This window comes from Dermacentor albipictus, chromosome 1 (assembly GCF_038994185.2).
Source record: "Dermacentor albipictus isolate Rhodes 1998 colony chromosome 1, USDA_Dalb.pri_finalv2, whole genome shotgun sequence".
Classification (NCBI taxonomy): domain Eukaryota; kingdom Metazoa; phylum Arthropoda; class Arachnida; order Ixodida; family Ixodidae; genus Dermacentor; species Dermacentor albipictus.
This window is the reverse complement of record NC_091821.1, coordinates 240,568,813-240,594,528: the sequence shown is the minus strand read 5'-3', so window position 1 is coordinate 240,594,528 and position 25,716 is coordinate 240,568,813. Positions and strand designations below refer to the sequence as shown.

At 51.1% G+C, this 25,716-nt stretch overlaps 1 protein-coding gene across 1 annotated transcript in view; it reads right to left on the bottom strand.

Moving 5' to 3' along the window:
- The window catches only part of LOC135901640 (serine-enriched protein), a 189,319-nt gene extending 165,429 nt beyond the window's left edge, over window positions 1-23,890 (bottom strand). The window contains exons 1-2 of the mRNA XM_065431492.1: window positions 23,784-23,890; window positions 6,376-6,565 (exon numbers count right to left, since the gene is read on the bottom strand). Coding sequence (XP_065287564.1) covers window positions 6,376-6,557 — 182 coding nt within the window. The 5' untranslated portion in view covers window positions 6,558-6,565; window positions 23,784-23,890. The remainder of the gene's footprint in view (window positions 1-6,375; window positions 6,566-23,783) is intronic.
- Window positions 23,891-25,716: the final 1,826 nt, after the last annotated feature.

Below are 25,716 nucleotides of genomic sequence, written 5' to 3'. Positions count from 1 at the left end.
TTTAGATTATGCTTTCATAATGACACACCGCATCAACAGCGTACATTCTGCGCTCACTGACTTTCGAAATCGAATAGCGTCATAATTGCTTCAAGAACTCAGAAGAAATAGACTCAACACATTAAATAATTGTTGTCAAAGTCAAGCCGTAGTTCCTCAGTAGACTTGTTTTCTCTCTCTCTCTCTCTCTTTATATATATATATATATATATATATATATATATATATATATATATATATATATAATTGAAAACTAACAACATGAAAACTGTTGTGAGGGCCCGTACTGCACACTGGTATCAGGACTGGCTCGCAAGGTCACCCCCACTTTTCATTAATCTGTATCCGGGATAGCCATAGTTTACTCAGCTACACAGCCGTCCACGCAAAATGTGTGTGTGTGAGTGGGGGGGGGGGGGGCAAAGCCGAAGAAAGCTTGGCTCTATAATAATCACTTGTGGCAGATAGCACAATTCTGCCTATACACCTGGATTACCTGATGAGGCGAGCATGACATGACGCAAAAAAATTACAGAGTGGATTAGCAAGATGGGAAAATTCCACTAACTTTATGACCAACTAGGTTAGGGCACATGCTGTAACTGCGACACTGATGTCAGTGAGGACTGAAGGCGTGTTCATAATTCCTAATATTAGCCCCGATTTCAATGCACCCGAACACGATATGCGAGGCGAAATACGTCGGCGTTCGACGCATTATTACTACCTCAAAGAAGGAGGAGGAGGAGAGAAAGGGGAGGAAAGACAGGGAGGTTAGCCAGTGTATAGTACCGACTGGCTACCATAGCTGTGCTGGGGAAAGGGGTAAAGGGAATAAAAGGAGAAAGAAGAAGAAAAGGTAAAAAAAGTAAACGAGAAAATTCACACAGTACCGCGATACTACGCGCTACAACACTCAAAGACGGTCGCACAATTCGCATGTCCTTAAAAACTTGAGCAAAACCCTTAAGGCCTTGAGTGCCGAAGTCCGTCTGGACCAGTGTCTTAGAGCTTTTCACTCTGTAAAGGGGCGATTGTCCAGTTTCTCGAGCGCGGCCACGAGCACTTTTCTTGGCACTTTGTAACGGGGACAGTCACAAAGGAGGTGCACAATCGTCTCTTCGCAGCCACAGGTGTCGCAGGTAGGGTTGACGGCCATTCCAATGCGGAATGAAAAGGAGTTCGTGAACGCCACGCCGAGCCACAGGCGGCACAGAAGTGTTGTTTCCGCTCGTGGTAACCCTGGTGGTAGACGAAGTTGCAGACGTGGGTCCAATCTGTGGAGACGTGCGTTAGTGAATTCACTGGTGTTCTACAGATTCTGCGTAAGCTTGCGGGCGAGGGAGCGAAGACTTGTGGTTGCATCTGTTCGTGACAGTGGTATTGGTATAACATGGGCACCGTCGTGGGCCGATCAGGCGCCGTCATCCGCACTGTGATTTCCCGAAATTCCGCAGTGACCTGGTATCCACTGGTAGATGATGTTGTGCCCCTTGTTGATTGCGTAATGGTGGAGTAGTTGGATGTCTGCGACTAGTTGCTCATTTGGTCCGTGATTGAAAGGGGACATCAGAGACTGGAGAGCTGCCTTCAAGTCACACAAGATGGACCATGAATGTGATGATTTGTGACCTATAAACTGCAGAGCAGCACGGATAGCTGCGAGTTCTGCAGCCGTCGATGATGTAATGTGAGACGTCTTGAACTTGAGGGTGACAGACTCTGCGGGAATTACCACTCCTCCAGCTGAACTTTTAGAGGAGACAGAACCGTCCGCGTAAACATGGATGCGTTCTTTGTGCTTGTCATGTAGGAATGAAAGCACGGTTTGTTTGAGGGCGAAAGATGACATCTCGGTTTTCTTTTTGATACCGGGAATAACAAGAAGAGCCTGGAGTGGATGGAGGCCCCACAGCGGTAGAGATGGTCGTGCTGCAGGCGTGAAGTAGTAGTAAGAAGTAGTATTTTAATGATTGGAAAATGCAGAGAGGTTGGCCGGATAATGGAGCATCTGGCCTGCTACTCTACTGCAGGCGTGAAGGCGTGAAGTTCGACGGTAAAGTTCCATGGTTGGCGGCAATAATCCTGGTAAACGCTGAACGATGTCGAGCGGCAGGAAATACGTCGACGTTCGACGTATTATTGCTCCCTCAAAGAAAGTGTTTCGTATGCACTGCGGGAAAAGAACTACAAGGGACGCCTATGTGAAACGCACTGGTTTGGAGCAATAGGCATGCAGTATTTCCCGACGCTACTGTAGCTCGACCAAATACGCTTACATTGGCAATTGCGGTAAAAACTTAATGAAATACCAAAATCTCCCCCCCCCCCCCCCCACACACACACGCATAAAAAAAGGAACCCTGAAACAATCATCACACAAAATCATTTCAATGTAGTCATTCTCAGTGTCAAATTAGACAGAACGAAACAGTTAGATAACAGACAGCTGGGAAATACCGGAAAGCTTTAACCTGAGCGGAACATTCTGGGCTAAAGGTGGATGCGGGGTCCACTTGTCTCGCGCAGAAGCGGGTTTCACTTCCGACGGCAGCCTACACGAGTGCCGACGCTCCATCTGGCACCCAAACCAGGAACTTTAGAAAGCTCTCGATGAACGCATGGTTTAGAGAACGCCGTCATGTCAACAAAGCGAAATCCAATGTGGGGTAAATAACCCTGAGGCATCTCGATCCCCGTGGCGTTTTTCGTAGTACACTTGAGGGAACAGAGGCCTCGGCGCTCAGGTGATGCTCCTGTGCGGAGGAGGGTTCTCTCGGACGCGCCCTTCGCAGTACCAAGGGGGGAGGGGGGGATCAATTAACGGGGCCGGAGGCAGCCCGGAGGCGCCCTAATGGAGCGACCCGCCTAGGCGCAGTCGCGGAATCAATGGAGGCCCGCGAGCGATTGGGCCGCCTTCTATCGCGTGCGCGGCCCTTCTCCCAAATCTGCGCCAGCGTTCCGAACCAGCGGACGCCGAGCCCGCCGCTTCAACGTCCCGCCGGGCGCGGGCCGCGCCAGGACCCGGGGGTGCCGACAGTGACGCATGGCTTTCGGCGCAATTAATCAGGAACCTTCGTTCCCTCCGCACGCCTTCCCCAAAGCCCCTCGCGCCCCTCCTATCCTTTTTTTCTTCTTGTTTATGTATTTGTTTTCCCCGCTTTTGTCTCAGCGCCACTGCTGCCGTGCGGCGGCGTCGCTGCCAGGCAGCGATTTTTCACCGCCGCTAGAGCCGGCACAATGGCGCTGTCTGGAGGGCGACCAGAGCGAGGCCGCCTTCTCGGTGAGCCCAACACCACGGAGACCGCGCATGCAAAAAAGCGCCTGGCGCTGCTGCGAGTGCGCGCGGTCTCGGCGCAAGCAGGCACCTCTTCCATTGGCTGCTCTCCTTTCGCACGCCTCGCCTAGCACTGATCCCCAGACGGGAGATTCGCTTTCTTCTTGTTATTCCAACCTTGGGCGGGTCACAGGAGTCGTCTCTAAGCTCCCAATTCATTCCGCGCGACTGGAAAAACCTTTGCAAGTGGGAGGCGATACAAACGCGATGTGTAACGCCTATGTGTTGCTTATGCGACATTCACGGTTAGAACCTGGGTACCTACTCAGATGACGCCAAAGGTCTTCGACACTGGAGTTGAAGATGGATGGCTAAGTGGATATGCGGGCTTTCATTTGAGATTGGCCGACGGTAGCGGCGTGCAGACGCAACGCACTGTGATGTTGCGAACACACACACACACACACACACACACACACACACACACACACACACACACACACACACGCACGCACACACACACACACACACACACACACACACACACACACACACACACACACACACACACACACACACACACACACACGCACGCCCGCACTCACTAACAGACATGTTTGCTGACCAACCAAACGAAGTTTGTCAATGCAAAAAGCTTCTCCACATTGCAGCTCCGTGCTGCAGAACAGCCTCGGCGCCAAATGTATTCTTACATTACCTAATAGCGGAAGCCTACTTAGACCATTGATTTTTCAGAAGCTGAGTTCCCGTAATTTGTACAATTATCTCATCGGGTTGGACACTTAAACTAGTAATACTCTAGTGCATCGCGCATTTGCCACTTGAAGTCTCGACTCTCCAATGAATCAAAATTAAAGCAGCGAGAAGAAAGAGAGGGAGAGAGAGATGGGCAGGAAAGAGAGCAGCACAAGCGCTCTTTTAATTTCATACCGTATCAGGAACCAACTTGTCTAGCTCTTTCAAGCACTTTCTGTCTTGTCAAGCTATCTCAAATGAAGGTTTTCTGAATGACTGCGCTGCACGCGCTGCACGACAGCAGCTGCTACTTGCAAGAAAATGCTTGTGAGGCTGCTAAGCTGAGCCAAGTTACAGTAAAGGAAGGATAGAGAGAGAGACGGTTGGGGTGGAAATCTAGCGATGTGTCCGGGTGCTTGTTATTAAACACGCTTCACAGCCACCTTCTCGAGGCTTACGGCATTTCTCCCCCAGCTTTTCGCTCTTCCACGCTTTGTAGCACGGAAAGCGCCACAGAAAAAGCGACAGAAGAGCGACGCGACAGAAGTCGGGAAGTGAAGAAGGCGGCGGCCGACACGGCCAATCATTGGCCCGAGGCGCTCGAAAGAAGTTGACGCAGCCAGAAGAGCCCGAAAACGCCCTCGAGAGACATCGCGCTGCTGAACGTCAAGGGCTTCGGCTGACAAGAGAGGCCACCTCGAACACTGCGCTTCTGACTCTTCAAGAGCTAGCAGAGTGTTCCTTTTTTTTCCTTAAAAAAAATGTAACGCTACTCCTAACACCCTACGCTATTGCTTTGATACAGAACGCCCTTAGCGCTCCAGATCTCTGGAAGAATATTACGTATGAAAAAAGAAAAGAAAGGGGTGGGGGTGGGGGAGGGGCATGTACACATATACCATTTTATCCCTCTCTGTCCACGAGCGATAAACACGCCGTCGCGCGCACACTTTCGGCATGACGGAACAAACTTTTGTTTTTATTGAGTCGCTCCGAGAAAAGGAAGGCGCGGCAGACGTCTCTGGATTCCGGCAATAAAAAGCGTAGAAGAGATTTTTTTTTTCTTGGAGCAATACAGACGCGGAATCACTCAGATACAGACTTAGCTGGGGCGAATGGTTCTGAAGAATAGCAGAGGGCATAACGGTACGACCGTAGAATGGGAAAAAGAGCGCTGCTAAGGGAGCAGTCACGTGGTTGACTAGGTTCAGCGCGGTTGGTCACTCTCTACTGGGGAAGTTAAAAAAAATGTGACTAAAAATGACGACAGTTAGGAGAAAAGGGTAGCTGTCGTACATTGGTGCACATACAGTGAAAAGTAAATCATTACGTCACGAGCGGATAGCGGTCATATTGGCCGATGGACTTAAAAAGAAAATGCCGCGGAGTTTTTGTGGACTTCTCCATCGGGGACGCACGGGCGCCATGGTCTCAATACCTTTTCTTTTGTGAACACTCCATGGTATGCCGACACATATGGGTCACAGGACGTTGAGCAACACTGAATGTTTCCCATCGCGTGACGTCAGTGAATTGAACTTCGTTGGCTTGTGACACGCACAGCACCGGCACACATGTATAGCATAGCCACAGGAGCAGCGGGACCACCGGTGGACAGGACTTCAGTATAGCGCCGCTTTAGCCTTGCCACGTGAGCGAAGTGGATGAGAAAGCGCGGAAAAATCCGTACCTCCTGTAGGTGGGCGATAGACCACTGTGTGGTGTCTACGCAAACAGCACGCACGAACCTTTGGGAACTGCTTAAGTGCAAATTAGGGTTAGTAAGTACAAATATATTCAAGCGAAAGCCAGAGATGTTGTCCTCAGTAACACAGCACTTCGTCAGCTATCGCAGTCGCACTGCCTTCAGAAGTAATTTTGCCTTATTAGGTCGACATTTTATAAGGAACCTATCAAAGTTCGTATATAAAATATTTCAAATATATATTTTTTAGTCTAACCACTATCGTGTATTTTTAGTTTCGAACACACTCATGTGTCCAGGACATCGGAAACTAACCTCTCAAGATGATGATCATGTGTTAAGACAATACCGGAATTTAGTAACTTTCATACACTGAACCAACCGCGCCAAGTTTCATTCACCAGTAGTTCTCTTTTAAGTTGAATTAATGCGCATGTCATTTTCTATTAAAAATAGAGAAACATTGCAGTGCCAGAAAAACGCCCAACTGAGCGCAAGGAGACCCAGTCGATAGGCAAAATTGCGCGTTCTCAATCAAGTCGACGAGGCGTGATCGCTTCCGGTCACTCCGAGCGGAGGTGCCGGTCTGGCCCATCGATTCGTGAGAGCCCGTAACTGTGCACACGAGAAAGCGTACCTTGCGCGCAGGATGAGGCAGTGCGCGTAGACGGGCGCCTCCTCTCGGCCGACGAGGAAGACGACGTCGGCCGAGTCCCGGTCCTCCATGAGCCGGTGCAGGTCGTCCAGCAGCCGCGCCACGCCGGCCAGGGACTTGTCCGGGAAGTGCAGCGGCGTCGCCTGCGTCACGCGGCTCCCCATGGCCTCCGCTGCGGGTCCCACAAACACACTCGTCACACACTCGTCACCCACCTCTGCTGCTGCTGGCGGCTCTGAACTGGCGCCGCATTCTCGGGCGGGCGTATTTGGCGGTACGCTCACTCGTGCCTGACGTACCGTCTGTGTAAAAGTTCAAGGGAAGGGCACTGTGCGTGACCTTATATCTTTCTGGGCCGTGCACTTAGGCGCACTGCGTCGCTTAGGGCACTCCACACAATCTTGGAGAGTATATACTGAACAATTCTTATATACCTCTCTACCTTCGAAGCGCCGGAAGTGTTATAGAAGGCGTCCTATACACGCCGGGAAGGAACTATTTTGACAGCACGTGGAGCTGTATCGCAGCTAGGAAGTCATTTTAGAAGGTGTTTCAAACGTGCTCGTAACCTCATTGCGATTACTATACACTCTGAAAAAAAGTTTACACCCTTTGGGTTGTATTTTGTCCCCAAATAATAATCGTCACCAGTCTTTCCCGCATTTCTTTAACGCTGCATGCGAGTCCGGTACTTCCTAGACCCGAACGGCATGCGAGTTATCAGCATGACAGTCTTCTCGACAGAAAAGTAGCGAGCGCCAAATTTTCAAGAAAGGAAACGCAAACAAGGCAAATGACGATTATTGTTTGGGGACAAGATAAGCCCCAAAGGGTGTAGACTTTTTTGAGTGCACGTTCTTAAACGAATGTCCACCCTTTAGGTCGTACCTTGCCACACAACAATAATCGTCATCTCTCTTGCCCGCATTTCCTTTCTAGAAAACTCTGCGCTTGCTAGTTTTCTGTCGAGAATGCTCTGTCATGCTGATAACTCGCATGCCGTTCGTCACTGGAAAGTAGAGGGCTCGCAGCATTAAAGAAAGGAAACGCGTGAAGGCAGATGACGATTATCGTTGTGTGGCAGATATACACCCCAAAGGGTGCAAACTTTTTTTTTAGAGTGCACGTGTACTTGTTTATCGGGTGACCGCGTTTCATCGTATAACAGATGCTATCGTTCAGCGCAGGACGCGCTTGCATGTATCGGAAGTTTCTGGAATGTTATCGATGGTTCTATCCGCTGTCTGTTGTCATCGCACCTTGCGTAATAGGACTGCATGTATGCGCGACGCGAATGGTGTGGAAGTTTCTGGAAGACGCGCGCGTACCAACGATTTTTCTGGAGCCTTCGATGACTGGTGTGTAACAGCCGACGCACTTTCAGATTTCGACGATCGCCGACCGTGTTCGCCACTATTGCTGTGCTTTGAGTACAACTGGCTTTTGTGGACACAAGTCCGCCCAAAATAAAGTTAGTTTCGTCATTCACAGTTTCACCGCTGTATTATTCACCGTCACTGCTAAATGGCGCGGCCCCGCAGTCCCGAAGTCGCCTTTAATTTTCTTTACTTCTTACTTTGCAGCGTGCTGCTTCAATGAAACGACGGGACTTCGCTGCGGTCAAGATTTTCCCCGGAAATCTTGATCGTAATAAAGTGTCCCTGAGTTCTCCCACAAAAAAAAACACACAGACACACACACACACACACACACACGCACACACACACACACACACACACACACACACACACACACACACACACACACACACACACACAATTACTAAATGGCATGCAGTCATGTAAAAATGTCGCTGATTGATTAATTGTTCTAAACAGCGCCGAAAACATTTGTTGCCGGCCGTTTGTGCGTGACATGACGCTACCGGCTTGGTTTTTAGCTATCCCGCTGAAAATATCCGCACTAGATGCCCCGATGGTCGCACAAGACACGAACGTCAACTGCAGGATGCATGTAGAACGTTTGTCGAATGTTTCGAAGGCTCATCGTGGGTGACAAGCTCTGTCGCAGGGCCCTGTTATGCATATCTCTTTACAGTAGCGTACCTGGCGTTGCGAAGCCCAGAAAATGAGAAGTATTGCCCTTCTCCTTCTGCAAGTATTTGCAAAGAAGAGAGCTCCCCAGGGGTTGCTTAAAGCTGCCCGAAACGGTGGGTCACGTTAAGCGTGCAGTCCTTCCGAAACTCCCGTACAGTGTATATAGCACCACTTAGCTCGGGCTGACTTAATTGAAAGCTTTTCGTTCGCAACTGTTGTTTGCAGTTGGCAGGCCACCTTCGCTAATTATACGTCCAGAGTCACGATTGGCTGCAAGCTGCTCTATATGAACAGTTTTAGAGCAAGAACGTTTTTATGAAATCGAGTTCTGGTTTACTTCCATGCTTTTCCTCTCTTTCTCTCTTGTTAAGGAATACGCCGTGCTGTGCCGCTGAGCACAATATCAAAATTTCTCAGGTTGACTGAAGTTTGAGGTGAATTCTAGTACGCCAGTAGAACTGGCAGGCTGTGCATGTGTTCCACGAACTAACTTGAAGCGCAAACATTCTCGAGTAGAAAGAGCACGCAGAACGAGCAACAGCGCGACTTTGTCTTGAGCGTCTTTTCCGTGATCGTGCTCGTTTGCCCTTATTTTATTTATTTTTTTACGAGGACATCCCCGCTAACGAGAACATCTTGATTACGAAAGCTGAGCCCACAAGAGCGCAGTTCAGGTGGCATTCGAAAACCATCGAGTATATAGCGATCGAATGCTGCGTTTCATCGTTCCGCGCGTCGCTCGTCCCGACGGCACCGGCGGGCGAACCTGGCGAGAGTTGCGCTGACGGAAAGGCAACAGAGGCGCCGCGATCTTCCAAGAAGGGTCTGCCAGAGCCCAGGAACGCGGGCCGAAGGAGCGGGACACAACCCGGGGACGTTTGGCCGCCAGCGGTCCCTTAATAAAAGCCAGCGTCAGGAACAAACAGCGCCCGCCCTGTTCATTTCCTGAAGCACCCCATCGCCGCGGCCGCATGTCCTCCCGCGCGCGCGCGCGTAGCTTGCGTGCCTCGCGGCTTCAGTCAATATTGCCGCCCGCTCAAACAACGACGCGGACACAGGCGCGCCCTTTATTGCCGGCTACTGCTCTGCATGCGAAAGGCCCTCCTAAGCCGAGCGCTCGAGACGCGCTCGTTGCGCGACTTTCGCGGGTCCCGCGCGATGGTGCCCATGGTGTTACGAACTCCCAACCGGTGCCACTAGTATTACGACATCCAACCGGTGCCGCCAGTGTTACGAACTCGTACCGCTGCACCACGATTACGGCTTTGTGGTCCCGTAGCGCTCGTCACCCGTTTCGTGACAGAGCGTTGGTAGCGAAGACTCCGAGCCTGGCGTCGATGAGAATAACAAAAGGGACTTTATACATTATATACAGGTTATCATACAGGACATGAACGGGTCGGCACTGGGGCCGAGTGCTCACAACAAACGCGACTGTTCTCGCACGACGACGTCCGGCGAAAACGCGTGACACATCTCACCCCAGTCGGGAGCGACACTCTCTCCCGGTGGGTTGGCGGATCCTGTTTTCGAGCGGCGTGTCGCTGCTTTTATAATCCCCGAGGACCATTGTCACTCAAACGGCCCAATACAAAGTCAGCACACGACGGTCGTCCGAGGGCTCCAACCAGCGACCGCGCTGGCCACCCGGTTCAAAGTTCGCGCGCGCGGTGACCTCCAGGCAAAGGGAGGTGCGGCGCCGGGCTGTCTGGCACACGCCGACACGTCCAAACTTGCGGCTCGCCGAGGCTTCTCCGCTTCTCCCGCAGGACCCGCTGCCTGACGGCTCAGCATCTTGACTTGTGAAGGGAGAATTAGGGCGCTCGCGGGATAGATTCTGCATCTTGCAGATTCGGAATCCGGGCTTGTGGTAATGGCACAACAATGGCGACCGCTTCTTCTCGCCGTCGCCGTATGTGCCTGCCGTGGCGAATATCTGAGCGGCAGGTGAAACGACGAGCGCGGGGAGATTGGAGAAGCACCCCTCCAGGAGCCATCTCTGTGTTCGCTTAACGAGAGCTGCGCTCTGTCGCCGTCTGCCCTTTTCTTCCGATGCGCCGAGCCCGATCGTAATGACCGCGGAGCTATTCGGCCCGAATGCGCCTGCCTGGCACACGGGCCGCGAAAGTGCGATCAGGGAAAGTCACGGACGCCTCTTTCGGTGCGTACTCAGCGCGGACAGGCTCATGAACATCCCAACTACTGCTTTGCCAGTGTGATACCGGCGCGAAGTATATAAACGCTCGCAAATGCCTCGCAGCAGTGGCCGTCCCGGTTCAAGGCGTAGCGATAAGCTTGTGACGCTGTCAGTTTCATCGACCCAGTCACATACGAGGGACAACCGTAATTCCAGATTTTTTTTAAAAGAAAGGGAATGAAAAGAAAGCATGAACGTAAATGTGGCATTTTAGTGCTTATCGGCGAATCCGCAAGTGGCGAAAATGAACGACAATGCACTCTCTAGAAAGAGATAACATAAGCATTAAACTTGTCAGAAATAGAGAGCATGGACTAAGGGAAACGGGTAGCTAACAAAAGAAAATCCTAGTTAGCTACTCGGCTCGTGGGAATAGGGATGGACGTGTTAAAGGGGGAGATGAATGGAAGAGAAATCGCACAGAGAAGTCGCTGTCTTTCACACACTCAACACGCCTCTGGTTTTCTTAAAAAGCGCGGGAGGGGCCGTATTTTGTGACGATTCTTTTAATTTTCCTATCCTATCTTTTTGCCCCTTGTCATCGGCATCCACGTGCCTTGTCGACTGACCAGTGCATCTGCGCATTATCCCGATTCCACAGTGAAAAACTAGCACACTGTAAAATAATTTACACCCCAGAAAGCGAAAAAGGGTGTAAATATGTCTATAACTCACACCCTTATGATGTCCGTTATATAGATTACACCCTAAGGGTGTGAGTTATAGACACATTTACACCCTTTTTCACTTTTAAGGGTGTAAATTATTTTACAGTGCAGCAGGAGAGTACTCATGCTGCCTTTCATATAGGTGTCTGTTGCTTTAGCTCGTTTTCTTTTTCTTTCTGTTTCCGAACATGTACCAAGTCGCCCAACAGCCTATGCCTTGCTAATTCTTACGAAATCCGGCCCCATACAGGAGTGTGAACCATGCAGGTCAAGTGTGAGCACATGGCGGAACGCCGTAGCAGACTACAGCGGGCAAGCTGAGCAGCTCTCGACCCCGCCGTCAAGCTGATTTGCCATCGTCATCGCAGTGACGTCACAAGTACGTAGGCGGCAAATGCTGCCAAACCGGAACTAGTCCTTCCAGAGAAAGTTAACGCTGCTGCTCGCTCGCACTTGCTTGCAGTGAAAATACGCCATTTGCAGCTGGACACAGCACACTGCACTCATCTACTCGATTCAGCCTTTTACTTACAAATTCTTACTCTATACTAACACAGACACGTACTTCCACTGAAATATCTTAAGATCACGCTTATCTCTCAGTGTACAGGCAGACTGAAAAGTTTGCGGAATTCGGGCCCCTCGAGAATGTAGAACGCCAGCCCACTTTCAGCTTGCAGCCATCAAAAAAACTATGTTCGTCACGTAGTGTCGTTGAGCGGAATAAGGGTGGGAAGAAACGATGTGGACAGGACAGACGCCCTGTCCACATCGTTTCTTTCTGTTCTTATTCCGCTCAACGGCACTACATGATGCACCAATTGGCCCAACAGTCAACGCTTCTATGTTCGGCACGTACTCTAACTAATACACTAGTACACGTAGCATATTTGAAATCGAGGCTGTGTGCCCAGGCTCAGCAAACACTCAGATTTTTCGCCGATCCCGTATCCCCTAAACTTCTGACCTTGCCTGCACATATCATGCAATCGCGTATGCCATCTGTATGTGTATGCTCGGGTGTTCCCAAGGACGCGAGAGGCAGTAGACTGTCTCACGCGTTTTAAACACGCTATACGCGAGAATTACGCAGCGTATCGTTCACAGGTTTTGTCATCGTGTTTTAATACGAGTCAATTTAGGACATACCTCAGCCCAATCGTCTCTTACATTGAGTAAAAATTTAGACACACAATGGCCGTCATTTGCAGAAGTACTGACATGACATTTCGTACTTGTCATCTCCCCGTAATAAATGAAGGCGGAAAGCTTTTAGACACTACAAAAGATACTAGTAAGTGTCAGAACGCCCTAAACAATTTACTATATTATTGGTTTCTAACCAGATAGTTTCAGTACCCAGTAGGTGGATGCGTATGACGCCGTCATGCTCTGGCTGCGCTCTAGTGCGGTATGACGTCATGTTACATGCTTGAGCGCCGCCACAAGAAACGCGCACAGCACTCATATATCTTGCTTTGTGAACAACATCACGATATACTTATATAGTAGCTATTGCTACACGATCGCCATCAGAAAAATTTGACGTGTCATGACGTTACAAGAATGTCGATAACCTTAGATCTGGCTCTTCGAGAGCAACGTTAGTATAGGGATCTCCAATACCTCATAAGTGTTTCCCAAATTTCATACCCTTTCCCATACCCTCAGTGTAGTGTTCAAACCGGGTGCTCGTTTGGTTGACCTCACTGCCTTTCCTCTCCTTGCTCTCTCTCTCTCTCTCTCTCTCTGGTACTTGCTAAGGCTGTGGTGGTGGATAGCCTACAACTTCCACAATATCTGTCGCGTACTCGCATAACGCTCCGTATCTGCTTCCTCTTTTTTCGTCGTCCAGCCGGGCCAGCTTTTTTTCACGCTCCCGTTAATGCTGCAGTCTGCCGCATCCTAGACAAGAGGCGCCTAGCTTCATCAATGCGCGCCATTCGCCGCCTGCGCGGCGTGTTGCCATTCTGTATCGCGTGTCGCGCTGTAGCACGACAGCGCCGGCTCGTCTACGCGCTGCCTCGAAGGTCATGCAAAACAGCGTCGCCCTTCGCCGGGCAACGCAGGGGGCAGCCCGAGTGCCGTGATGAGTTGTTTGCCGGGCGCCCGCGCCCAGAGCGCGACACCGGAGAAGGCAGCCGCGTATGTGGCCCCCACCGACGACGGCGAGGCGCGCCGGGCCATCATTGTGGCGGCGACGTCCACGCCGCCGGAGCGAGCACGCTGGCTGCTGCTGGTGCTGCAAATTGTCTCTTCTCCAGCGTCGGGGCGCAACGCGAGAGGCCGGAAGGAGCGAGACATCTAAGCAGCACGAAAAAAAGGGAGGAAAGGGGGGGGCCTCCGCGACTCGGGCGATTCCTCGCGGAAACTCGATATTCCTCGCCGGGCAAGAGCCGCGGAGCCCAATCCGAGTTCGCGCGGGAGCCCGGGCTGCTGCTTCTGCGGGCCCGAAATGAAAGCTTCGGTGGAAGCAGAGGGGGGCAGACATAACAGGAAGGAGGGCTCAGGCCCGGAGTGCTGCCACCGCCTAAGGAGAGGGGGACCGCCGAGAGCGCGGGGAGGAGGCAGCAAAAGAACGGTAACTTGCCAAAAAAGAAAACTGCCCATATGAGCTCGGAAAAGAAATCGATCATCTCCGACCAGCGGCAGCGGCCATGAAGCACGACTGCTTCTAGCCAACTCCGCGCGAAAGGAGTTGGAACCCGCTTCTGTAAATGCGCGCGGGGGAGGCTGCCGCGCCGCTGCCTCTTCACCCGACCGACTCCTCCGCGAGTGATGTATTGGGCTGCCGACAAAGCGGCGCTGCTCGGATTTGTCCGCAGCCTTCTTTATTTGCTCTAAATAGGGGCCCGGGCCGGTCTCCCGGCGCCAGTTGCAGAGCGCTGAGCCCGGCGACGAACAGAAATTCCCCCGCCGCGAGGATGTCAGGGCGCACAGCTCGCGTCACCGCCCGCGTTGTTGCTCGCGAAGACGCGAGCCAGAGATAAAGGCGCGCGACGCACCAGAGATCGTGCTTACAAAAGTTCACGGAAAAGCAGAGTCACAGACTCAAAAATCGATCGCCGCTGTTAGGCCTTGGCTGCAAATCGCGCGGCGCATTCGGCAAAGACGAGGCAGCGTAAAAAGGCGCCGAGTTTCCAACCGTTTCGCTGACGCCCCCCCCCCCCCCTTTTCCTTTTTTTTTTCTTCATTCCTCGTACCTCTTCATCGTGCCGCCTCGGTTGCACGGAGAGAGCCGAGCACCGAATTTCTTTTCCACCGTTCACACGCCGAACGAAATGAAAGATTCCTCGCGATTCTGAGCTGAGACTTTTTTTTTCCCTCACCTTTGCTCCACGTTGTACCGCGCCAACGATATTGCTGTTGTAGGAGAGAAGTAGTCGCTGTACTTTATGCTCTCAACTCTGGAATGCGACGGCGGAAGCCGTTTTCCAGTGGTATGAAGTTGTACTTCAGAGTGCACTGCGTCAACAGCAGCCCCTGCTTTTTAGAAAATTGATCAATCGGGAGGTGACAAAATGTGCATAGTCGCGAATTTCAGCGATTGAGACGGATAAACTTGGAAATGAAGCCCTAGACGCCACGAGATGACTGCAATTATCTCCGTTACAATGAACCCCGGCACAAAGGGCACAGAGCGAAGCACAACACAGACGAAACAAACACGACGAACGCCCTGTCGTGTTTGCTTGTCCCTGTTGTGTTTAGTGCGTTTTCGTTTACTTTCTTTCTTTTCCTTTTTTTTTACGCCGGTATTCGACAATGATGCACAAATGAACCCAGCAAGAAATTCGTGATTTCTGCCATTTCATTACACTCAGGCGTCTACACTTCCCGCTTGTGCCATCGCCATTAACGTGGGGACTGAATGAAAAAACGCACGTGTATAACGAGCTCTCCATGGGTGCACGTTGAGGAAACCCCGGGCGCCCTAAATTAGTACGAAGCCGTGCACTATACGGCGTCTCTAATAACTCATATGTAGCTTTGGTACGTTAAATCCTATAAGCCAAATCAATCGCGCCGTAAGGGAAATGCACCATTTGTCTAACGCACCCGACCGACGTCCTTTTCTATCGGTCATTTAAATGTTATATGGCACCACGGTGCGCACAAATATTAAAAGACGCTGCAATGAATACTGCTGCGAAACGGTTGTAATGATCTATCTTTCGTGATTTTCATCCAGTGGGTCGAACAAGCTTCGTAGTTGAGCGCACGAAGGCAATCACTAGCGATTGCGCCGGCCCGTCTTGAAGACTGGCCTCTTTCAGAGCAGACAATCCTGGAACGCCAGCCTATACACTCGTCGCACCACAAGTCAGTCAACGCACTCTTCAAATCCGTACGTTCGAGTGGTCTATCAAGACACTAGTTCTCGCGGACGTTCCCGCACATCCTGTCTTACAGTGAAGTTGTTAGCCTCTAGTTGGTCGAAATTTTTCGTGGTGTGCTCACCCAAAAAACGGCAGCTGAAAAAGGGGTTGCTGTTTGAGTTTCCGCGCAACAGAATTATGCTTTCTCGTATATACTAATTACACTCCGGTGCTATCCTGTCTGCAGGCTGTGTGTAAGTCGAACTTTACGTATATTATGAAGCATCTTGCTTTGAGAAATTCAATTACTTCAAGACCGAGAAAAAGGTTGTATAAAAAAGCAGGGAGTTTAACCAGAGGTGGTTCCGGTTGGCTACCCTGCACGAGGTGAAGGAGTAGGGAGGTAAAAAGAGAGAGAGGAAGGAGGAAGAGAGAAGGAGGTACGGGCACGAACAAACCGCGTACACTATAGAGTGGTAGGGGGCAACGTTCTTAATCTATCGTGAAGGCCCGGAGACCGCAGGAATGTCAGCGCGAATAACGGCTTCTGCGCAGATGCTCTTTGGAAGCACAGGCCTAGAGTTTTTAGTTCTGATAGTGGACGATTGTCCAACTGGTCTAGTACTCTGAATAGCACTTGTCTCTGGGCACTATATCGCGGGCAGACACAGATAATATGTGCGAGCATCTCTTCACAGTTGCATGTGTCGCACGTGAGGCTGTTGGTCATTTAGATAAGGAAGGTATAAAAGTTGGTAAATGCAACGCCTAGCCACAGACGGTACAACATGGTCTGTTCACGTCGTGGCATCCCAGGCGGTAGAAGCATCTGTATGTCCGGAGACAACAAACGCAACTGACACGTGGTAAAAACTTGGTGGTCCCACAGGGCGCAAAGTACATTCACAGGACATCAATCGCAGCCTAGTCGCAGCGTCTGTTCGCGAAAGCGGAATCAAGACACGTTGACTATTTTCATGGGCAGATCGGGCGGCTTCGTCGGCGTGGTCATTCCCGCTGATGTTGCAATGTCTTAGAAGGCATTGAAAGATTACGTTGTGTGTCTTGTCATGGCTGCGATTATACATTTGTTGAATTTCTGAGGCCTGAATTTCTGTTCATGGGGTCCGTGGCGCATTGGGCTCTGTATGCAATGAAGGGCTGCCTTGGAATCACTAAAAACTGTCCATTATTGCGATGGTTCCTGATTAATGAAATCAAGTGCAGCAAGGTGTACCGCAAGGTCTGCACATGTCGAGGTGGTAACACATGACGTATTTAACTTGATTTTCGCAGATTTTGCCGGGATGATGACTACAGTAGCAGAGTTGTAGAGTTTTACCGAACCATCTGGTTAGACATGCTGGCGAAATTTGTGGACGTTGTAAATGTATTCCAACGTTGCTTGCTTCAAAGCTTGCAAAGGCGATCTAGCTTTCTTTTTGATGCCCGGAATTATCATTTGTAGTTGCGGTCGGTGTAGACACCACAATGGGGCTGATAATTGTATAGCAGGCGTGAATTGTGATGGTAAATAGGACTGCTGTCTTACAATACCTTTGGCAAAAGTTGAATGTAGCGTCATTGCTGGTAAGCAAGCGAGATGGTGTGAGAGAATCCGAGTCAGGTGTCGGATGTGCGCTCTCAGGACATATGCAGCAACGTAGACTGTCAACGGAGAACCTCTGGCAATGGCCACTGTTGCAATCGATGACGTAGATTTTGGGAGACCAAGCTAAGCTATGAGTGCTCGGGCTTGCACACTGTCAATTCCGCGGATTTTTGATATGCAAATATTTTCTAGTACATGTGAGCTGTACCGCAGGAAGCCCAAAAATAGGGCTTTATATAATTGCGTCACTGATGGTACTGTAGCACCCCAGGACTTCCCACCGAGAAACGCGAGAAGGTTCACAATGGCGGCCAAACGCTTTGTGCGAGACGTGAAGCCTCCAAGACAAGTCTCTATAAATGATGACGCCAAGAAATTGGTGCGTTCGTCTGTAAGGAACGTTTTGGCCAATAATCCGCAAACCCTACGTGGTCATCGCTTTGTTAGTAAAAACTATGAGTGCACACTTCTCGGGTGAAAACTCCAAGCCTTCCCTCCTTAAATATGTTGACACGGCCGGTGAAGCCTTTTGAAGTCGTTGTGCGGACTTGTACACGTGCTACTCTTGAAGCCTATATGCAAATGCCATCTGCATATACGGAGAGCTGTACGGTTTGCGGTAACAAATCGGCGAGACCAACGAGCAGCAGGTTAAACAGGGCAGGGCTAAGTACTCCGCCTTGCGGTACACCACGACTGGTATAGCTAGACGGCTTTACTTTGACTGAAGATGGACTACACACTTGCGCAAGGCGAAGGGCCTACAAGAATGAGGATGTATGCTGTGTTAACGGTACCGCCACCTAACGGCCGCGCCCACGCAGGCAGACCCCAGACGGCAGCTGGGAAAGGTTTTTGTCTGTCAGTTCCCGCGTAACGGACTTATGTTTTCTTGTATATTCGAATACCAACCCGAAGCTATCATGTCTACAGTTTGTTTGTAAGTCGTACTTTACGCATTTTCCGATGCAATTAACTTTTAACCATTAATTTAGCTCAATAAGACACTTTCGCTTGGCGGACGGCCTAGAAGAATGAGGATGTATGCTGCACGTTCGCAACACGTGCGTGTACGCATGTCGCTGGTGGCGGTGGTGCTGTTTGTGTAACGTCGTCGCCTAACGTCAGTTTGATTCTTGGCTAACGTCCGCACAAACTTCGCTATATATCCATGTTCACAGGGTGCAATGGAGGCGCATTTTTTTTTCTCGCCTTTGCCTTATTTCTGCTCTGTATTTCCGATTTTCTTAATCCCTTACCCTTTCCCACTGCAAGGTAGCAAATCAGAAGCTCATTTCCTTAACGTCCTTGCCTTTCACACTCCATTTATATATATCTCTCTCTTTAAGAACACATTGGCTCCCCATTGAGGACCGTTTTTTCTTCTTGGCGTTTATTTTTACGCGTTCGCAACTTTACTGCCTTAAAGACTATGTAACCATAACCTCGGCGCTGCGACTTCGTGTACCAAGGCTATGCCAGGATCATTCCCGCGAGCAGCAAGAAACATAATTTGACCAAGAGTTCCGTTTTGTTTGCCATTAGATGTTTATGTTGGGCTATTTACTTAAATGACACAATTTCCTTACACGAAGCACGCTATTAGTGTACTTTGTGCTTTCTGGTGCTGAAGAAATAATCAGGAAAACGAAAGCCGAACAGGTTGAGCGACTTCGAAGGTTGTGTTATTAAGTCAGCATACAGGAGCCACAGCGAATGAGGCTCCTTCGACCACAAGAACGCCGTAAGGTGCCATGTATAAAAACAAAACAACAACAAAAAAACAACCCCGAAACGTATTCCTGGAGCTCTACGACGAGTCAAGGCACCAAGGATTCTTTCCTCAAGAGTGGAAAGTAAACTGCCTTGACCCTCTACTTATACGTTGCAGTTCTACAATAGAACTCGCTTCATGGCGTCTCATCGCTTTGGCATATGTTGCGTCGAAAAACTGCTACAAATGTACACATGCACTGTAAAATAATTGAAACCCTTAAAAGGAAAGAAGGGTGTAAATGTGCATACAACTCACGCCCTTACACCCAAAAAGAATGTAAGGATGTTAGTTACAAACACATTTACACTCTTACTTACTTTAAGAGTGTGAATTATTCTACAATGTATACTATCGCGGGCTTCCTTCCTGCACGACAGGTCGTTCACGGATAGCATGCGTGATTCGGTCACATCTGTCCAGCATTAAAGTAGTTTGAAACGACAGTCGCGCAAATGTTCCTAGTCGTCAAAGGCGCGCACGATAATGTAACACGTCAAGATATTCTTCATGCTTTGACTGGTGCGGGAACATGTGGTCCTGCCATGTGTTAGATGGACGCACAGCTATTTGAATCATAGATACTCCTTAGCATTTGCCCAGGATGGAAGGACAGATTACCATCCAACCTGTCATGACACACTGTTCAGCCCCACACTTTAAAACAGCACTCGTATCTGCTTTGTTGGATCATCGCCAAGGAGAGTCCAGGTATCGATCTATTCGGATGATATCTGCATTTGGGCATTCGGCGTGTCGCGTCCGCGGATGCGAACGAGACTGTACAGATGTGAAGCACAAACACGTCTTCCTGCATATGCAAGGCTTTGAGGCATGCGTTCTTTGTCAAAAGCGCCGTTTAATGCATTTACACGCAAGGAGTTGACGACATAGGATGTAGCCATCAATTGCAAAGCAAGTGCATAAAAAAACACCCCGATTTAGGGAGTGATCATCAACCGTGACTTATCTTGGACCCCGCAGGTGTCATATACCTGAAGTGATTGACTGCGATTGCAAACTTTCAGGTTTCCCAACGGAAACTTGTGCGGTGCGTCTGTGCAATCAACAGGCTTGTTATCGGCCCTTCATTCAGTGCTGGGTAAAACCGGTAAGAAGACTGGTGTTACCCAGCGCAGGCTGGCTCTAAGCCTGGACATTAGACATGCCACCCGTGCAATTCTCTACCGCCTGGCCTGCTTACCAACGCCTATAGGCCGCGCACAACTTTCAGTTGAATTCTTGCTGCCAACCATGCTTCGCAGCCATCGATCTACACACACCTGCAGCCCACTGTCGACGCCGTTATCGTGTCTAAATTCACCTCGAGCGTGCCGTACTATTCCAGGCATCAAGAAGAAAGCACAAAATTCGTCGGTAGCACTGAAACAATCAAGACTATTGTTTCTACAAGAAGGCGAATTCGGTGTTCTGTCTGTTTACATCGATAGATCGGTCACTCGCTCGATCTCAGCATGTAGCGACCCCGGCTTAACTTACTGAGGTTAATATCTCAATATCGCATTTGATATCGACGACGGCTGACGAGCTTGCACTTTTCCGTGCAGCACTTCATCAGTCGCGAAGCTCCTCACCAATGGTCAGTCTTGTGGGACTCTAGGGCAGTTCTCTCGAGCTTAATTTCTACCGACATGTCTGCACAGTGCAAAAGACGATGACAGAAGAAAGGACACAAGAACAGCGCCTGTGTTGTGTCCTTTCTTCTGTCCTCGTCTTTCGCGCTGTGCAGACATGTCGATATTGAACCACGAATTCGCCCAAGCTTCCACTTTATCAAGTTGATCTCTACATTACGTCGTGGATACCATGAACCACTGGTCGCGGACATCAGAGAAATTCACCATCGGACATTTGAGAAAGGACACGACATCGTCTTTCAATGATTTCCAAGTAACTGCGGTATTATTGGAAATGACAGAGCATATGCAACCGCTCGATCTGCCGACGAGAGTATCAACTGCGTTGCCACCCCATTGTCAAAAGAAGATGTAGCGGCAAAGGTCCGCTCGCATGCACGCCTGTTTACATTTGCACAGTAAAATTCGGCTTGCTTCACCGGCTAGCCTCTTTCGTTCCTTGGATCCACACCTAAAGCTACGCCTTCACCGCGGCTTACTAGGAGGTGACGTAAGCAGACGATCAACTCTTGTAAGCAGACTACGACTTGACGTAGCATTCACGAGTGCCTATACTCCCTTTCTCATCGGAACAACCGATAGACCCGATTGTGAAGGGCGCAGAAATACAGGTGATCGCGCACTTTCTCTCTCTTAGTGCGCGTTTTTCAGACATCAGAACCAGTGCCTCTACTGTGGACACAGTTGGCAACCGAAAAATAGAATTCGCGACAGATAGAATTCTGTGACCCTGGTCCCAACCGAGCGGCGTTAAAAGCACTGCTGTGTTTTTCGAAAGCAATACTGTGAACGTTGTCAGGTGCCTCACCGTGTGTGCTCGGAGAGTTCTGTTTCATCTCCATCCTCTCTTCTCGTCTTTTCTACCAACTTCCCATCCCCCGGGACAGAATAGCCAACTGGACATTAATTCTTGTTACCCTCCTAGTCTTTCTTTTCCTGTTTCGCTGCCTTGTTTGTTCTCCTGTAGCAGTTTACCACACTTGTTTTCGGTTTATCACACTTTATATCGCTGGCAAGACGCTACGGTTAGAAATAACACGCAAAAGGCGGGCATTCTTGTCAAGGACGCGTACGCCCGTAGACTGACCGAGGGACCCGCACTGTCGACGTAAAGCAGAACATTGAATACAGCTACATCGGCTTCGGTGGAATTGAGATCACGTGAACGCCCCCACTTTTCCTTTGTTTACTTGTAGGCACAGCGGCGTTCGGCGCCCGTCACACGATGCATAGAACCGCCGACCGGGTCACTACAAAATGGTCGAGTGAGGTCGTCCAGACGGGAGTGCGGATTGATTCGTCGGACAGCCCAGGAAGCTCCACGCGAGAGCACTCAATTAGCCTTCAACGGGCGAGGCAAAAAAAACGGCGTGTTGCCTTCGGAGCTTGCACAAGCTCGCACATGGGAGCGAGGGCGCAGTTTGGGCCGCGGGCTGTAGCCGTCGTCGGACGGCGGGGATCGTCGACCCGTCAGCGGCCGATCTGTCATCGGGACCGCGGCGCGACCGGCGCTGCCTCGGCGGCCATCCATTATTCGGTGCCGCGCCAGGGGCGTCTGCTTCCGCCGTAAATGAGCCGACCCGAAGGGGCTAAATCAGGCCGCCGCCGCGTAGCCCGTCCGGCGTGCGAGCGCCCGCTCCGGGCTTGGGGCAGGCGGCGTCATTCGACAGCGCGGCCGGCGGCGCCGGTGTCCATTAGCTGGTTCCGCGGGGCCGGAAACCGCGCACGGACGGCGACGCATGCAAGCGGCCCGTCTCCCTCGAGGTCCCAGAACGCGAAAGCCGCGTAAAAGCAGTCAGCGCGGAACGCCTCGTGCTTCTTGCCCTCGGCTGCGCATTCCTTGACACGCCGCGCGGACCCTCTTCGGTAACCCGCCCGCCCGCCGTCACGGGGCGTCGCGGTGCGCAGAACAGCGCAGCTTGTCTCAAGACAAGATGAATGCTTCTAGAATGCTAAAGTGACACAAAGTTTCGCGTGCGTTAAATATTTGTAGCTTCGCAGCAGATCCGAGGATCAAAAAAAGAAGACGAGAGAAAAAAAAGAAGTGCATGTTTACGGGGGGGGGGGGGGGGGGGGGGGGGGGGGGGGGGTGGTCAGGTATGGTTTCTGTTCCTGCATCGGACGGTTTGGCAACGGTTCACGTATCATCGCGGGCGTGCCTGTGTTGAAAGGCCGCGTTCTCTAGGCACAGCACTGCAGAGCATCACACAGCAGTACATACGTATACACTCGTGTCGCCAAACCAAAATACGTATTCTCAATGTTGCCGCACGAAACAATCACGAGACGGCATGGCGCACGTGTATGCGGGGGTGGGCAGTGTTGAGCTTCCCTCGGATGCGGGGCGCTTACGCAGCGTCGCGCGGGCTCGGTTTTACTGCGGCTATTTTTACAAAACCGCGGTCCGAGGAGGTGGTTGCTCTAGCATAAACGTTCGCCTGAACGAGAAAACTTTTGAGCCGGGGCTCAGAAAGAAAAACGCGTCAAGGATCGTAAACAGAGCGAGCTAAACCGCGGGGCTCGCTCCGTCCCCGTATATTGCCGCAGCGATAAGCAACGCCACGGGAGGCAATGCTCCCTGCGTCCCATGATTGGCCGAAGAACGTGCGGAGCTTCCTGAAGCCCGAGGTGCAGTGGAGGCCAGGTCATTCCGCGCTCGCCGGCCTCGCCGGTTTGAATGGAACTGGCCTGCCCCCCTCTCCTCACGCGGGTGAAAACAAAATAAACGCGCCGCATTCCAGCTCGGCAGGCGCTAAAACAAACGACAGCGGAACGAAGGACACGGCCGGCGGAGATAAAATGGGCCAGTGGCGTCCAAACGACGACGTTAGCCGGACGACGAGCACGCGGGGAATGCGCGTCGGGGCAGACGTGTAAGCGCGCGCGCGAAGAGTAAAACAGCGGCCCTCGTAACAGGTGCCACAAGCGTGGCCGTCCAGCCCGCCGCCGCGCGGTCCAAACGGCAGGCAAAAAAGCTCGCGCGCGCTCGGCCGCGTCCTTCGCAGGGCGAGAGAGCAGCGCCCCCCCCCCCCCCCCCTTCCGATCTCGGCCGCAATAAACCGCGACAGCAGGGACAATGAAAGATAAGAAAATGTCGAGAATTACCCTGGCTATCTTGGCCGCCGCTGCCACCGGTAACTCACAACACGGGCGACGCCATGACACTTGCCGGGCGGGTTGCCCGAGAAAAGGTGAGACGGAGGGGAAAGCGACCAAACCACTTCGCGCCACATGGTGCAGCGCAGTGAAGCGCCCTTAAAGGAAACACGAAGATGCGCTACCTCGCAGAGTCGCGGGTGAGTGTGCGGAGGGGATTTTCGCGCTTTTCGCGAGTGCGAGCGGTCAAGCTGCTCGCGCGACTTCGAGCTGTAGGCATATGAAGCTGTGAAGACGACAATCAAACGCGATGAAAAGTGACGTGCTGACAAAACAGTAAAAAAGAAAAACAAGTTTTGTTACAGCAGATATGTGGATGTTTTAATTTTAGACAGTTCGGGCACGGCAGTTGAATCCCTAATTTGATATAACTGCCCATGTTTTTTTCGCTCTGACAAACAATGGCATCACATCCTTCGCGACTTATCTCACGTTATTCAAAATTGATGGAAGTTATGTCCCTTCTAAATCACTGTTGACTGCCTCTGGCCTACAGTACTCCACACTGGGATAAAGGGAAAACACGGAAAAATAGAAGGGAATGAGCAATAACGAAAAACTACTATGTGATGTGCGCCTGCTGTCCTATCACTACAACTTGATCAGAGCTCCTGACAAGTGTGCGATAAGGCACAGACATTATAGAGGGTGTCCCACGTAACTTTTGCCAAACTTTAAAAATATGCAAATGCCACGTAGCAAGACAGAGCAAAGGTAATGTTGTTTGCCGTCACTAGGAGATACTGTCAGTCAGTCAAGAACTTTATTGAAGTCCTGAGGAGTTTCAATCCGTTGGAGATCCCATGCGGGGAACTCCTCCGGCAGAAACCGTAGGCGACACCCAAGTCGGGACGGGAACGTGGTGACGCTCCGCCAGTTCTTGGGCCCTCTGGACGGCCTTGAGTTGTAGTTTGAGGTCCGGGCTTTTGAGGGCTTCTTCCCATTCGGGCTCACTGGAGAGAGGGCCCTTTGGTAACGCGGTACATTGCCATAGCATGTGCGAGAGTGAGCAATAAAGTTCTGGGCAGTCTGGGCAATTTGCCGGGATTTCTGAGTTATAGTGACTTAGAAGGCCTCGGGACGGATACGAGTCCGGATGCCTGCGCGCGTTCGAGTTTGGCGTGTGGGAGCGGGAATTTGGTTCTGCCTTTCCGATAGTGGGAGGTGATCTCTTGGTATGTGAGCAGCGGGTCATTAAACTGAATGTCCAGCCCCTCGTAGGCCGTGGGACCGTCGCGGCGGGCAAGTTCTCGCGCACGGTCGTGGGCCGTTTCATTGAGGTTAGCTTTTTGCGGGTGAATGTCTTTCCCCATGTGAGCGGGGAACCAGGAGAGGCACCGTTTGCTCTCCTTTGAGCTCGCTAGTAGTATACGCGCTGCTTCTTTAGATACGTTGCCGCATTCGTAGGCCCGAATTGCGGCACGCGAGTCCGTGAAGACATAAGTAAATGTGGGATCTGCCATGGCAATGGCTACGGCTATTTGTTCCGCTTTAGCGCTGGTGCTCGTTTTAACCGATGCGGATGATCGTAGCGTTCCGTTGCCGTCCACGACCGCTATTGCGAAAGTGGATGTGCTGCCGTACTGGGCTGCGTCCACAAATGCGGTGGCTTCACGATCCGCGTCGATGCGGTCGAGAATTGCGCGGGCGCGGGCCCGGCGCCTACCCACGTTGTGTTGTGGGTGGACGTTTCTGGGAAACGGTGAGACTTTGTATTTGTCTCTAATTTCGCTCGGTAGGGTAACCGCGTGCTCGAGATAGGGAGACGGGGAGACATTGGCGTCATTTAGGATTAGCCTACCGGCTTTGGACGAGGATAGGCGGAGTATTTGCGCCATAGTCTGAGCCTCGATCACTTCGTCGATGTTGTTGTGCATACCTA